This window comes from Necator americanus, chromosome X (assembly GCF_031761385.1).
Source record: "Necator americanus strain Aroian chromosome X, whole genome shotgun sequence".
Taxonomy (NCBI): domain Eukaryota; kingdom Metazoa; phylum Nematoda; class Chromadorea; order Rhabditida; family Ancylostomatidae; genus Necator; species Necator americanus.
In genome coordinates this window covers 3,981,209-3,995,942 of record NC_087376.1, presented here as the reverse complement: position 1 = coordinate 3,995,942, position 14,734 = coordinate 3,981,209, and the positions used below count along the sequence as shown (strand labels likewise).

Here is a 14,734-nt window from a genome sequence, read left to right as displayed (position 1 = left end):
TGTGAAAACTTATGTTTAATTTGGCGCCTAAGCGCGAATATGCACGTTTTTCGAAACGTGATCTTAGGGAAGATCCATTTCTTGCATACATAGAACTACAGCTATTATCCGTGATTTATTTAAGGAGAGATCTGGATAACATTGCGATGGTAATTGGCTCAGACGCTCATTATTTTCGACACGTATTTGAATTGCGTATTTATTTTTAATTAGTTCGGATATAGATGTTTTCGTTCCATGTTCTCGGCTTGAGAAGCTATTTTTGAGATGTGCCCGAGAAAATTCTATGGATTCTGTTTTTTTATTCTCGTCGGTCTTGCTTGATTCGTAAAGTTAATCGTTGTTTAGTTTCTCTTTTACAGTTTCTACGCTGCAAAAGAGGCGATCTCAGGTGTAGATCGTATTGATCTGTTGTATTGATATTTTTTGATCTGCCGATCGAAGTTCTCGGACGGTCGCGCGGATCCGTTCGACGACGACGACAACGACGGCGACGACGCTGCTGCTGCTGCTGTCGCAGTCGCCGCCACCACCACCACCGTCGTCATCACCGCAGGAGTCAAGGGGCTATCTCGGCGAGGCTAGGCGCGCAGTAGGCGGGGTCAATGCTGCGCACTACCCTCTACTTTCCTCCGAACGCTTCATTCGCTCTGCTGGGAATGCGCTGTTCACTTCTAATATTTACATTAATCTTACATCAATGTACAGGTAAGTATATTATTGTAACATTTTACTTCTATACTTATTATAATCCCCAATGTTCCATTGATGCTCATAATTTGCGTATATGAACTTCTAATCAGCCTTCTTTCCTCTTTTTTCGAATACAACAATCATATCCTTATAAAAGATGCTTCTCTTACACGTTCACTTATCGTCTTACGTCTGTTTCTCCTTATCTACTTAAAATTTACTTGAAAATAACTTTGTGTTCATGAACATTTAAAAAACAAAACAAAATTGTTCCGTACAGTTTTTTTCACGGTTTTCGAGGAACATCTCAAAATTTGTGAAGATATTCTTTCATTCCAGCTATGTATTTAGTGAAATCTGGATTTTCTAGGCAGCAATAACTTATGATTACGAAAAATATGGTGGCGTTGAATTGGTTTCGTCGAAGTGTATATTGTCTTTTATGTGACCTCATGTGTGTCAGGATAACTGCCATTTCGCCTGTTTTCTCTGGATTTAATAGACATTCGTAGAAGGAATGTTGATCTCGAATCCGTTCTCTCTCTCTCGTAACTATGTTGCTATATTTGACCAGCGGCCACTGCTGACAAGTCTAAACACTTGATGCGAACAGCCTGTCTCTTTGCTTGTCAACGCCGACCTCAAATACCTCATTAGAGAATGTTGCCGATTGCTTTGAAGCTAGAAAGTGTATAGCACCTTTAGAGTGTTTCAGTTTATCAAAGATTATGACAACAATTAAAAATCATATGCACACACAGTGCGTAATTCATGTTTTCACCTATCTCTCCATCAACACTACCATCATTTTTTTTAAGTAATGACCAGTGAGCTCTTATATTTGGCCTAGTAGTATATGCAGAATAGGTAGTGTTGTGTATACACACCTGTTCATGGATGAAAGCTTGATTTTCCATGTTTTAGCATGGGAGGTCGTTGTCACACCAAATGGCGACCGTCTTCTGGATCAAAGAACTGGAGATAACTTCATGGTTGCATGTAAAGTGAAAGATTATGATGGAGCTGCAAGTGATGTGAAAGTGGAATGGTATAAAAATGGAAACGTTGTATCACGTATGGGAAGTATAATGACAATCTACAAAACCTATGCTAATCAACTACTTATCAATCGTCCAAAAATAACTGATGGCGGAGATTATGTATGCAAGGCTGAGGTAAATGGAGAGGAACAACAGACAACCGTTCGGATTAGTTTTGCCGGTAAGTCTCCTTTGTGTTCTTTTTTTTTCGTGTATCTCTCTGAATGTGCTCTGCTTGTTCCTCAACAGTAGTTCATGATTGGAGAAACAAGGCAGCAAATGTAGGGTATGTAAACACTGTGGTGACAGGAAGTGAGGGTTGCGGAGGTGTCATTCCCACTCAGCTATGAGACGCTTTAGATTTGAAGGTCAAGGTTTTTGTGATATAATCTGAAGATAATAGGTTTATCTTCCATGAACGATATGGAATATGTTGATGAATATCAGTGTTTTTCGTTTCAGATCCTCCAAAATTTATCAATCCTGAAACTGAACAACATCCTGAGGAAGGCTCCACTGCCGAAATTGTTTGTCATGTGGAAGGAACCGAAAAATTGGAAGTTTTCTGGCAATTTAACGGTACTATCCTTGAAGAAGGTGAGCTCTTTTGCTTTCTTGACGAGTTTTTTTTTTTCTCGTTGCGATGTTAGAGAGTGATTGTTGGTCCATTGACCTAATGCATGCGTCTACGGTCGATTCCTTCGATACTTATTGATCCAGACTTGGCAGTCTTTGTTGCGCAATACTGTTGTGCAGTGGAGAGCACCATGCTATGCCATTCCTACTTTCCATTTGTTCCATGGGATACGCAGTTCAGATTCTCTTCGAAATCATAGATTCTAGCGATTCTAGATTCTAGTTATCAAGATAATCCTAGTAATTCGAAACGAACTCGGTTGTCCACTAGATTTGCTTGTCTACCTCGGGAGTGTAATGGTCCGTGAAAAGGGAGAAGCGACTACGGGTCGAGGCTAAACAATAGAACGGGAGTCAAAATGTCTTTGGTCTTCGCGCTCATTGTGCGATATTCGAACGGTTTCGGTAAGGGCATTTGCATATGCATACCACCATAAAAGGGTCAAGCTATGGAGGGGGGCCTAATCCTTTTGTTGCGAGATTACAGGGCGGTCGCACAACATCTGCGATCGTTACGTCTTGTTACGTAGCGCTGAGGTTTACTGTTCGCTCTAGGCAGATGTTTGGGATGAGCCAATCGTGGTTTGTGGACATGCGCGCCTTTGAAAATTGATACCGATGCAGTACAGTAGGCGGTTTGCACTTGTGTGCGCATATGTTGGACAACTGTGTACATGCGAAAAAAAACGACATGGAGCTATGGTTACGGTATAAGACAAAACGGCTTCTTGATTTTTTGAGAAGAACAAAGCTGGTAGGATCGCGGCAAACTTGCTGTTGCATTTACTTGTTTGCTCACGCTAAACAAGAAAAGAAATCGATGAGCAAGGCAACCTGCGCTGAGGAGGGGAAGAGATAGCCGAGAAGAACTTAAGGGTCATTTCATTACTTCTGAATGCCCTTTGGAGAAGTTTATCCAGAGAGAATCTATAATATTTGTCTTGATCGCAAAATAGTAGTCCTCCAACACGTTATGTCAGTACAACGAAGAGAAGACTATACACGTTTAGCTCTATAGTAGACTAACACAAAAAGTTTAGGGTCACCACGAGGTTACGAATTCCAAAACGACAGACAAATCCTTCTAATACCGGAATATGATTCGAAAAAGGATGATGGTATTTACAATTGCAATGCAGCACAATTTTCTTCGTTTGAAACTCTTGCCATCAATGTCACCGGCTACTGTACGTTTCAAATTACTTAGTGTACTTTTCTGCATAATTTTCTATCTCTTACAGCTCGTCCCGTAATCACAGTTTTTGATACTCCCGACAACAATATTGGTTTTGAAGGAGCTAGTGCGAAAATACAGTGTGGAGCTGTTGGGAAGCCAAAACCACAGTATCAGTGGTTCGACAAGGTTTGTCTTTTTCAAGGGTTGGAAGATTCGTTCGCGGTCGTATTTGCGCAAACTCCAAAGAGCAATTGCTTGCGTTGCGCAGAGAGACCTAGTTTAAGAACGAAAAAAAAGAAATTATGATTTATATCTTGCGTTTCACACATTTTTTCCCAAGCAGTTGAATTGTGAACATATGGCGGCAGATAAGGTTTTTTTTTCAAGTTGTTCTCCAGTGGGGTGCTCCAATTTTGTATTCACTATGATAAGTTTAAGATAGATATGCGATTTTTGGTCTGTATAGATCTTGTTGACATGGAATGTAGTCCATGGATTTCTGTGATGACTACGGGAAAAAGATTTGCTGGCGGAAACCCTGTCTTCTATATGTTTCCGGATCAATCTCTCTGTGATCCCGAGAGAATTCGTTCATGCCTCTTATCGTGTAGCTCGTGTTAGTGAAGATGATGGCCGTCGCACGATGGCACATCGATTAGAGTACTCCTCACTGAATTTGTTCGGTAGTGGAACAAGATGAATAGATTCGTGTCCCAACGGACATAATGCGAAATATTGCGCCAATGTTTCGCCGAAGCTCAACTGAGGTTGTGGTCATTGTAGATGCTAATGTGTTGTGTTAATTCGAGTCCTCATAAGTAGGTGACAGTTGGGGTATTAGTTGAATAGGAGAGGTGACGATCCATCTGTCAGCATAAATAACGGAGTCGCGACCACCTGTCGACATGGCATGCGAATGAGTTGGCAGATCGTGGGAAACAATACGATGTGCGTGCGCATCGCGTGACGGGAATACCGTGATTGAAAGAGAGGTCATTTGCATGGATAACCGAAGTGAGATGATTCGTGCACCACGCGAACGCCCTTCAGGTAAACATACGTACTTCATTATCAGTAGATCCGGGAAATGAGACCAGTTGAGAGCGCGGTAAATTACGGTTGAATCCTCTCTCCAGGTGTCGACGTCTGAAGAAGTGTCTGGAAATGACTCTCATAAAAAGCTAGTGGGATGTCCTGAAAAAAGATCCGTTTGATTTATTTGGAATATCCTGCGAATGTTTGTACTTGCTATGAGAACAACAATGAAGGGATGTCACATTTGGATAGAATTGTAGGATATTATACTTGTTCTATATTTAATAGTTCCTGTAATGCTGAAAGTACACAAATGCTCTGCTTAAGATGAGGAACTTCTGCTATTTAATCTATGGTATTTTCTTTGTCGAAGAGTTACAGAAACACCAGTATTTTGAACGACGACTTATTCCTTGTGTAGTTTTGTAATTGGCAATCACTTTATAAAAATTAACAGATTGCTTTATATGCGCTTCACTGTCCTCTTCCGACCTTTTATTTCTTTCAATAGTTACTGTCAGTAGCGGTGTAGATCTTTTGAGTTACACATTTTTTCATTATTCCGTTATTTATTTCTCAGCATTCTAAATTGCAAACGGTTCGATAATTTCGTGTCATTGTTGGGAAGTTAACATTTTGCTTATCGTCGTCCCGTCAGAAATCACCTGTTGGGTCGCTTTAGTAACCGATGGGAATAATTGGTTTGCGCTACAAATATATTCTCAAATTTTTCCGCTTAATAAAAAAAAGTTTAGTGCAAACAAACAAAGGTTACCGTTTCTGGTTCTTCAGCAGTTATTCTCACGACAATGTAGAGTAGAAAACAATGTTTTTTTGGAGTGGTGTTAACAATTTTGGGAAAACGATGGGCATTTTAAAAGTATTAATAAAATAGAAATGTCGTCATCCACGAGTTCAGTGTGATCCCTAGATTTAGAGGTAGTAAATCGTGTTCGACCATTCGATCCACATTGAAGAATTTGGCTTTTTCGTAAAGTTACAAATTACAAGCATGTGATAAGCACAGTCTCTTATCTCCTTTTTCGAATTTCACTGGTTTTTTTTTTCTAAACCGATATGAAAACTCAATATTTTTGAAGTTTATTACTACGCATCAATACCAGTTTTTTTGTACTTGTTTTGTTCCCATTATTTTAATTTCATTTAAGTCTTTGTGTTCTGTTTTCTATTGTGGGTTTTCTATACTTTTCTTGGGAATTGTTATCAACTAGTACACCTACCTTTATTGTTCGGATTATAGCAAGACCTTTGCTCCAAAAACGCGGTGAAGCGGAAGAAATCGCTTGAGCAGGGAAGCACTACGGCATTGTTGCCTTGTGACTGATTAAGTGACCGATGCCATCCTTAGTCGACTACCCCTGGTTGGTTGTGACAGCATAGTGTATACATGAGGGGCAAATATATGAAGGGAACAAAAATTAGAGATAATTCATCGATAAAAAACTAACTTTGTTTTGTGAAATTCCCAGATAATTTCTGGATTCAATTTCAGTGGTGTATTGGATAAATTGCCTCGACGAATCAGCTTTATTCTTCTTAAAGACTTTCTTCGACAGTTTTCTGTATTTGTTGTTAGTTATTAGAAAATTTTTCACTTTCTTCCGTGGAGAAATTTCCATGGTTAAAATGATAATAAAATAGTAGGGATTCTTTTAAATTCCTTTTGCTTCTGTTCTGTTAGAAATATAGACAGGACAAGGAGATTAATTTTTTTATTTATAGTGATTTTAATGTCTAGTATATAAATAAGCAGAAGACGAGTGTTAGATTTATACTTCTTAAACAGCAAATATTTCCACTACTTCACGAATACAGTACCCCACGATGAATCTTACTATTGAAATAATTAATTACTAATTGATGAATTAACTATTGAAATATCCAGAATTCTTCCTGAGTCATTTCTTCTCCTGCGAATCTTTCACGTTACCCTCGACTTGACTTGTTATTAAGGAAGTGCAATAATATTTGCGGTTCTTAGTCATTTCAGTTGTTTCCCTCATCTCCAAATGCTAATATTCCAGGCCGGAGAGAGTATCGGTGACTCAGACAAATACAAAGTTCACGATGGTCTCTTGGTGATCGAATCTTTGTCCGAACAGGACGGTGGCGAGTACAAATGCGTGGCTTCTAATGCAGTAGGCAACGCATCTCAAACTGCTGAGTTGAAAGTACTCTGTAAGTATCACTTCACTTGAAAATAAAGGAAATGAATGGACCTGCAATTAAATTGATTTGCGGGACGTGTTCAGTTTTTTATCAACTTAAAACTAAAGAATATCGCTCAGTGCACTGAGTGGTGGAAACTCTTTAATCGTGTTGTGTGAGAATTCGACTTATGACACTAGACGTTTCACCTGCACATTTCCAAGTAAATAATTAAATACCACAAGTGATTTTTAATCTGATGAGAATGTTTTCAGTGAAACCTCGTGTTGAAAAACTGCATGACTTCACTAAAAAAGAAAATGAAGATGTGGAAATTGTCTGCAAATATAGTGGAGATGGTATCACCGGCACCAAATTTATATTTGGATCAGAAGAATATTCGGTGGGTTTTGTTTGGCCATAAATGAGGGGGTTAATGCTGCACATTGTTGAACCACTACTTGTAATGCAGCAAAGAATATAAGCATATGTTCAGGTGATTGATGATGAGGAAAAGGATAAGGAGTTATCACCTTCTGACGACGAAAATGATGAAGAAGCAGATGCAGAGAATACGAACAATAGGACTGAAGAAGATGATGCCGGTGATGATGATGATGATGAGGATGAGGAGGAAGACGAAGAGGAGAAAGAGAATGCTAGAATTAAGAGGGTTAGCTCACTATCTTCTACATGAATGCACTTTGAACATTTATATATATATATATATATATTATTTTTACTCTTCTTCCTTTTTCATTTCTTTTATTATTTGAATGGGTAATTGTGGTTATGAGGTTACTTATTTTGAACCGTTGATCGTTACTTCAATTAAATTGTCGGATCCCGTCCTGCCTTTTTTTAAAATGAACGTTACCAATGTATTTCGAGATTTTTTTCTTCTCTTTTTCAGTTTGAAGAGGATGTGGCTTCGGAGCGTCTGAGCGTGCGAGCTGAGGAAGACTCTTTGGTCCTTCGCATACGAAATTTAACTATGACAGATGCTGGACAGTATAAATGCGCTGTAGCTAATAAAGCAGGATGGACCGAACGCGCTTTCAATATCGCTATCACACGTTAGTTTAGATTTCCTTTCTTTATTCGAACATTACTGGATAATCTATATTGTTCTTTACCGCTTATCCTTCTTAGATGAAATAGGTGATGAACGTTTATAGATCCACCAATTCTTCGTCGGGCCTCCGATGACCAAATCCGTTCATTTGATGGTAATACCATTCACATTTTCTGTGAAGTTTCAGCCGTTCCCAGCCCATCATGGATGTGGCTTAAAGATGGAAATGAGGTAATCCTCATTTCTTGCGATATATGCCAAATTCAGGCGCATTATTTCAAGATTTCAGGTTGAAGCCGATGGTTCATCCGTCGTTATTGACACTAACGATGGACGCTCCACGTTGACCTTGCAGAACAGTGCAGGAAGAAATTACGGTAACTACACTTGTAAAGCCGATAATGGTGTAGGCATTTTCACAAAGGCGATCGAAATCATCCATGTGTGTAAGTGCGATTTTTTTCTTTTCAAATATCTTATTAATAAACATTAATTATCTAAATATTCTGTCTTTCAAGTCCCACCAGCAATTCCTGAGGGTATCGACTGCAAGAAACGTTTGTATCCCAATTATGGAAAGTGTTCTATAGATCATGACTTGTATAACGACTATGCTAGCCGACCATCCCGTATGGAATTCCAGGTTTCTTCATTATCATTTTTGTTTGGTTCATATACCGGAATCTAGGGATCTGTGTCACTAGATAATATTTTAGATTCTTGAAACTGATGATCACTCTATGGATGAAACAGACTGGAATGAAGCTCGTGTGATTTCAGTTGATTTCGGTAAGGTTACCGCTTTTTTAGCGGTCTCGTCAAAACAGATGGTTGATTTAGGATAGTGCTGCACATTTTTGCACTCATCAAAGTTTTTCGTAGTATCAATCATTATTTAATTAGATAATTTTTTTAAATGCTTATACACAAAGCTTTCACATGTTGTTCAGATGCGGAAGAAATGGTGGTACGGAATTTGACTCCGAATACACAGTACTCGGTGAGAGCTAGAGCAATAAATGAGGCTGGCGACAGTGACTTCTGCCAACCTACCTTAATGGAAACAACCGATCCATGGGGTTTGCTTTCATATGTGTTTTGATAGATTTTTCGTATTAGTGTCAGAATTATCTGTGCTATGTTAATTTTTCTTGTTTTGTAGCTTAACGATTTCATTGTTGCACACTTTAGCGCCCAAGAAACCAGAGCACGTTCGTATGGAGTGTGACGAAATTTGCACTGTTTACTGGACGCAGCCGAATGATCATGGATCAGAAATCACTGCTTATCGCGTGGGAGTTCAGGAGTTCATTGAAAATGAAGAAACTGGCGATGTAAATTAATTTTTCGAAGTCATTTTGTCTACGATGTGAAGTATTTTTCCAAGTGTTTTCATGTTTCAGGAAGAAGACGTTGGTAGTCCTTTTACTGTTGAAGTTGGAGGCAACGAAAGATCTCTCGACTTGACACACATTCGCCCTCATTCGTCATACCGAGTTACAGTTTCCGCTATAAATGCGATTGGAGTTGGCGAGACCGAAGAAGTCGAAGTTGACACGGATGGTATGCTTGAAGTAGTAATTTTTGTACAGTAACCACTCCACAATACTTTTTCTTACAGATGCTCCGCTGTCAATTAGCGAATCTTTCCTCATGCCAAAGCTGCCCCTTATTGTTGGAATATCTCTCATTGTTATTTTAATCGTTATTGACCTCATCTGTTATTCAACGTATCGATGTGGTCTCATCGCTTGTTTCTGTATCAATTGTTTGGGAAGAGCTCCACGAGATCACAAAGAAAAAGATGTTGAGGCGGGAAGGTCTGTTTTTTTTTGAGACTGTTTGCGCGCTTTCACTTGGATTTACCTCCCACACGTGTATCTATTTACTTTCAGAGGAGAGAACAATAGACTATTGGATAATCAAGCATCTAGGTAATAAGATGTATGTGAAATGTCGAATACACAAGCTTTTGTGTTTGGTGAGTACGTGTTAACAAGTCTTTGTGCGTTATTGTTTGTTCTCGTGGAATAATCGCTTGCTGCTCTCCTACGGAATCCCCATGGAGTACAGTGTGACTCATTGGTAGCAATTGCAAAAAAGAAAGTACAGAAATTGCAGCGAAACATGTTGTTGATTTAAGGTTCTGATTATTTTGTGCATTTGAAAATCTGGAGTTGATGTACTCGAAGTTTTGAAGATTTCGGATATTTACAAAATTTACGTATAGGAAGTTTGTGAGGTAAATGTTCATATATGTGTTTTTGCAATAAATGTAAAATCCTGTGTTGCTCTGGTGGTTTGCTCCCAAAGATCCTTGTCGAAGTAGGAATGGCTTATCTGTCTCGAACATCCCAAGATGTGCATTGTTGTGTAAATTAACGTAGTTTTCCTTATCAGACGAATGACAGCCCCGTTGTACATCATCTGATTGAGACATGTCAGATGAGCTTTCGAACTTGTGTCGCTGTGTCGTTATTACCTTTGTGGTTGATGCAAATCACTTATTTAAAGAGTTCAACTCGATAAATTAATTATTCCATATTTTCAGTCCTCCGCTGATGCTACACACTATACCGTTAACAACTACCGTATGACGCAGTAGCATATTAGATATTCGATAAGTACTTTCTCTCAGATCACTTCATTTTCGTTGTACTCATTGTTTCAGCTGTGTCATTTCTTGAGCCTCATGCTCAATTTGGCTGTACTACCATTTCTCCGTGAAATTTCTCTGATTCCGAAATTTTGTTTTTTTCTTCTTCTTTGTACGCATTTATATTGTTATTTTCGCCCTCTAGTGAGGAACTGAGGTCGGGTCTATTTTGTTGTGAGCATTCACTTATTCACATAGCAACAATATTTGATGAATGTTTTAATATGTATGATATTCTTAGGAAGTGAACATTTAAATCTTGAAAAGTACAACATATGTATGGTTCTAAGATGTCAACTCTCATTTAAGAAACGATTTTTATATCGGCAAGAAAATGCGAGGCAACTTGGATACAATAAAGTTCCATGTTGTAAATTTGTGTAACATGAAGATAACAACTAAAAAATGGACATAGACATAGATTTTTACCGGAAAATTTAAAGTGAACAACGCAGACCGGGTCTGAACGCACCGAAATGACATGACCGAATTATGGTGAGCAAATCTAATAAGTGCACAATAAGGCTTGAGGTACTTTGTTGAGTCATATGTATGTATGCATTCTGCTCTTATTGATTTACGATTCGAGCATCTCAGAACTATATCATTTTTTGAAAGGACTATGGAATATATGACATGAAAGAGAATGAAGGCATTTTAAAAGTTCTAGAGCCGTAAATATATCGATGATCTTCCTATGATGATTTATATTTGAAATCATCCATGAAGTGAGACGCTGACACTTGACGAGCCTGAAAATTGAATTTAGCGACGGATTTCTGATGATTCTAAGTGACTTGTTGACTACCTCGACGAACACAGGATGCTTTATGGTTCGGTGGGGCAAGCGCATTCATCAAAACAGGTGACTGAGAACGTAGTGAACATTTATGATGTATACCGAGATCAACCTGAAAAATCTTTTTTTTTCCGTTATGTTGCGCTGAATCCCTCCTTTTGCCGCCTTTTATTGTTCAAAAAATCAACCATGTACATGGATATTTTACCGAATATTCAAATTTGATAGTCCTTTTCTTTCAAATTTCTTACCAAACAATTTTCCCTAATTATTTCGTCTCGAAAATGAGGGAAAAGTTTACGAATGGAACGCGCACACACTTTTTTGTTTAGGATAACCACAGAAAAAGAAGTGAAAGGAGTGAGATGCAGAAAGTTGTTTTCTGCGCAAAACTGGAGGAACTTTCACAAAATCTTTTATTTTTCTACTATTTTATTTCCAATGCTAGTTTCAATATTAGCTGCAATTTCCGAGCAACATTATCGTCAGAGTTATCACAGGATTAGGAAACAAAAAATACTTGTAGGCGTTTAACAAATAGAAATTTACAAAGTTATTTTTAAATTTCTAAAATCTGAGGATAGGGACAGCGGACTGCAAACAGTAGACGCCTTAAATTCTCTACAATTCGATAATTATATGCTCTCAGAGAATTATATTATGTCATTATATTATTATTTATTATTATTATTACTTATTCTTGACAATTAAACTATATAATTGTACATTTTTAAAATTATATCTCCATCACCAGTGGTGTAAATTGTATACGAAAGCTCTAAGCACGTTTATCTTTTCAAATTTGTTCCTTCTGAGAGTCTGAGGACACTCTCTAAAAGGGAATTTCGCAGTTTTTCGGGAAAGATTTTGGAAATAAGGATAATCTCTTTCCATTCTTTGTGACAAAAATTATTTGAACCAACTTAAGCTGGATAAACTAAAACATATAACAAATCATCGATTTTTCAGAAATATTATACAAAATATTATACATATAATTATACAAAATATTACACATATAATATATAAATACTATACATAGTCATTCCTGACATAAGATAACAAAACCTTGTCAACTGTAGAGAATAGTTTCTTTTTGATTTAGTCCCTCAAGAAACATGTTTTACTAAAATCAGTATGTTCAATAATCAGCGTGAAACCACATGGTTGCAAAAAAAAAAACTGAACAAGTTCCCTTTTCTTGGATTTTCATTAATGCACCAGTCATGGCGTGATCATCAGCACAGAAATGTTGGAAGATGAATCATTAGTGATTTATGATGTTTACATTGTTTCAAGTCTCACTTCTCACAGTTTTTATTCAACGAAAAGGAATTTGCTTTCTGTACATATTCGATGCAAAGCGCGGCTTTTCTAAAGAAAATTCAAAGATTAGTTAGTTGAACGTTTTTTTTAAAGGTGAAGTAAGGACCATACAACAGTTAAAAGATGTTTACATTCGTGCGCAAGTTTTGTGTGCGACATTGACAGCTCCATCGACCGGTCAAAATGGAAATCAAAGTGAAGTGAAAAGACCATCGTTGGAATTTACCCTTTCCTCTTTATTTACCTTCTCTAGATTTTTTTCTCGTGAAATTTGAGTATAAGGAAACAACTTTTTTGTACTTAATGTATGCTTTGAATCATACTTATATTTACATATTATCTGATCAGGAAAAAAAATGCTGCGTTGCTATTGAGGTTCGCCTAAAACGTGAATGAAATTAAATAATATTAATAATTAATTAAATGAAAAATTAGGCTTATCTCTCAGTGCCGAGTTTTTTCTCTGGTCGTGAACGGGTTGTAAAGCCATGCTAAAAGTTTTGTGGGCACTATGTAAAAGTAAGTTTTTGATGCATTTTAGTTTTTCCTTTATATGTTTATGTTTGTTTCTATTTTTTGTTTGCATGTATATTATTAAAACATTTATTCTTATCTATTTCTATTCCTATTTACTTCCTTTTTTTCTTGAAAATTAGACAATATCAGCTCCGGAAAACACTTCTCAGAGATTTTTGGGTGACATCTCTATCTCCAGAGATTTCAAGCCTCTGCCGATTCTCCACAGAAACGGAGGATCATTGCAAAATATTATGCAACGACGGTAGGATAGTAGGCAGACATAGCATGGTTTACTAAAAAGTATCCAGTAATTCATTGATTTCGATAGAATTGTATTATAGAAAGAAATCAGTTCGATAATTTTTACGAAATTCAGGAATGAAGTTACTTGAATGCTTCATTTCTAGACATGTAAACATTTTTTCCGTTATCTGGAACAATAATCATGGAATTTGTGTTTGTCAAGAGCACATAGGAGCTTTTTGGAAGTAGGCAGAACAAATAAAAGCACTTAATGTAAACGAAAATAAGAAGCAAGGACACCTTTTGCAGGCTTTCACCGAAATTTCTTGACTTTCTTGAAGCTATCAATTTAGAAAATGTGGTATGAAGGCTGCACATTCTTCTGTCGTGCTCGAGCCAATTTCGAGAGTTTGTTTGGTGTTTATCAAAGAGCAACTTCTTTGTGATGGAATAATTAATATATTTCAGTTCTAATATGTATTCCTATGAGGATAGGATACTGTAATATTACTAAAATTGGCTTGTGCTTGTTGTTAAAATGTTGCAAAATACATTTGAATTTGAACTACCTTAAGGAAGAAGGGGATTAGCCAGAGACAATAAATCCGTTGCGAAGCTGGACTTAGTCTGTCTAGCTGGATATGGATTCAGAGAGTAGTTTTATTGAGGAAAATAACGCTTAATACGTGGTCGGAATGCCGGAAATACCGGAAAGTGATAATATTCTCCGGTAATTCCGGCACTCTGACACATATACTGCATTTATTTACCATGTATTCCCTTCAAAATCTAATTTTCAGTTTTTTTTCTTCTTTTTTATCTCACGAAGCTATACATCAGAACAATCACACGAGAAAGATAATGTTGCCATCTATAACTAAGAATTTTCGGAATTTCTGTAGATTTTTAAGTGTACTTAAACAAACACAACACTGGTCCTTTCTTTTTGTCTTTGGAGAGAGAAAATTTAATTTAATTTGCTTTAACTAGTGTTTCATCCAGTACTCTGAAATGTCTCAGCTGGTTTTTCTTGGTTAAATATGATTTATCTACATATTTTAACGGAGATCTTCTTCAAAATTCTCTGAAAAATCTTTAAAAAAAAAGATATTCGCCTTGCGTAACATCGGACTTTCTATTAAAGTTTCCGGAAACAATACAATCCTGCCTATGACATTAACAGCTGCGAAAGTTGAAAATGCAGTGAGCCGTCGTGTTTGCATTATTTCTTTTGTTAAGGTCGTAAATGAGCAATGACTATTGTCATTCTCTTTGCATGACAAATGTATGCCGACATTTACGTCAATTTTAGCTGATTACTATTACTAGATAGTGTTATTTTGTATGGTTAAATATCCTATTATTC

General features: G+C 37.2%; 2 protein-coding genes across 3 annotated transcripts in view; one reads left to right on the top strand and one right to left on the bottom strand.

Annotated features, from left to right (window-relative positions):
* Nucleotides 1-605: 605 nt before the first annotated feature.
* RB195_021442 (uncharacterized protein) lies at nt 606-10,422 on the top strand (the record flags this gene model as incomplete). 2 transcript variants are annotated; one of them, XM_064208172.1, is made up of 20 exons in its annotated part: nt 606-708; nt 1,618-1,914; nt 2,196-2,330; nt 3,410-3,556; nt 3,611-3,732; nt 6,627-6,780; nt 7,026-7,153; nt 7,247-7,423; nt 7,664-7,826; nt 7,929-8,056; nt 8,115-8,271; nt 8,344-8,468; nt 8,542-8,614; nt 8,776-8,904; nt 9,017-9,159; nt 9,229-9,388; nt 9,447-9,645; nt 9,721-9,759; nt 10,056-10,067; nt 10,377-10,422. In XM_064208172.1, the coding sequence occupies 20 exons, from the start codon at nt 606-608 to the stop codon at nt 10,420-10,422; spliced, it is 2,637 nt and encodes an 878-aa protein (XP_064064053.1). The 2 variants fall into 2 exon arrangements, with proteins under 2 accessions (XP_064064053.1, XP_064064052.1); XM_064208171.1 differs by lacking the exon at nt 10,056-10,067.
* Nucleotides 10,423-11,198: 776 nt separating this feature from the next.
* The window catches only part of RB195_021441 (uncharacterized protein), a gene marked incomplete at both ends in the record, with an annotated part of 9,056 nt that continues 5,520 nt past the window's right edge, over nt 11,199-14,734 (bottom strand). Inside the window, 2 exons of the mRNA XM_064208170.1 lie at nt 11,199-11,233; nt 11,290-11,392. Coding sequence (XP_064064050.1) covers nt 11,199-11,233; nt 11,290-11,392 — 138 coding nt within the window. The remainder of the gene's footprint in view (nt 11,234-11,289; nt 11,393-14,734) is intronic.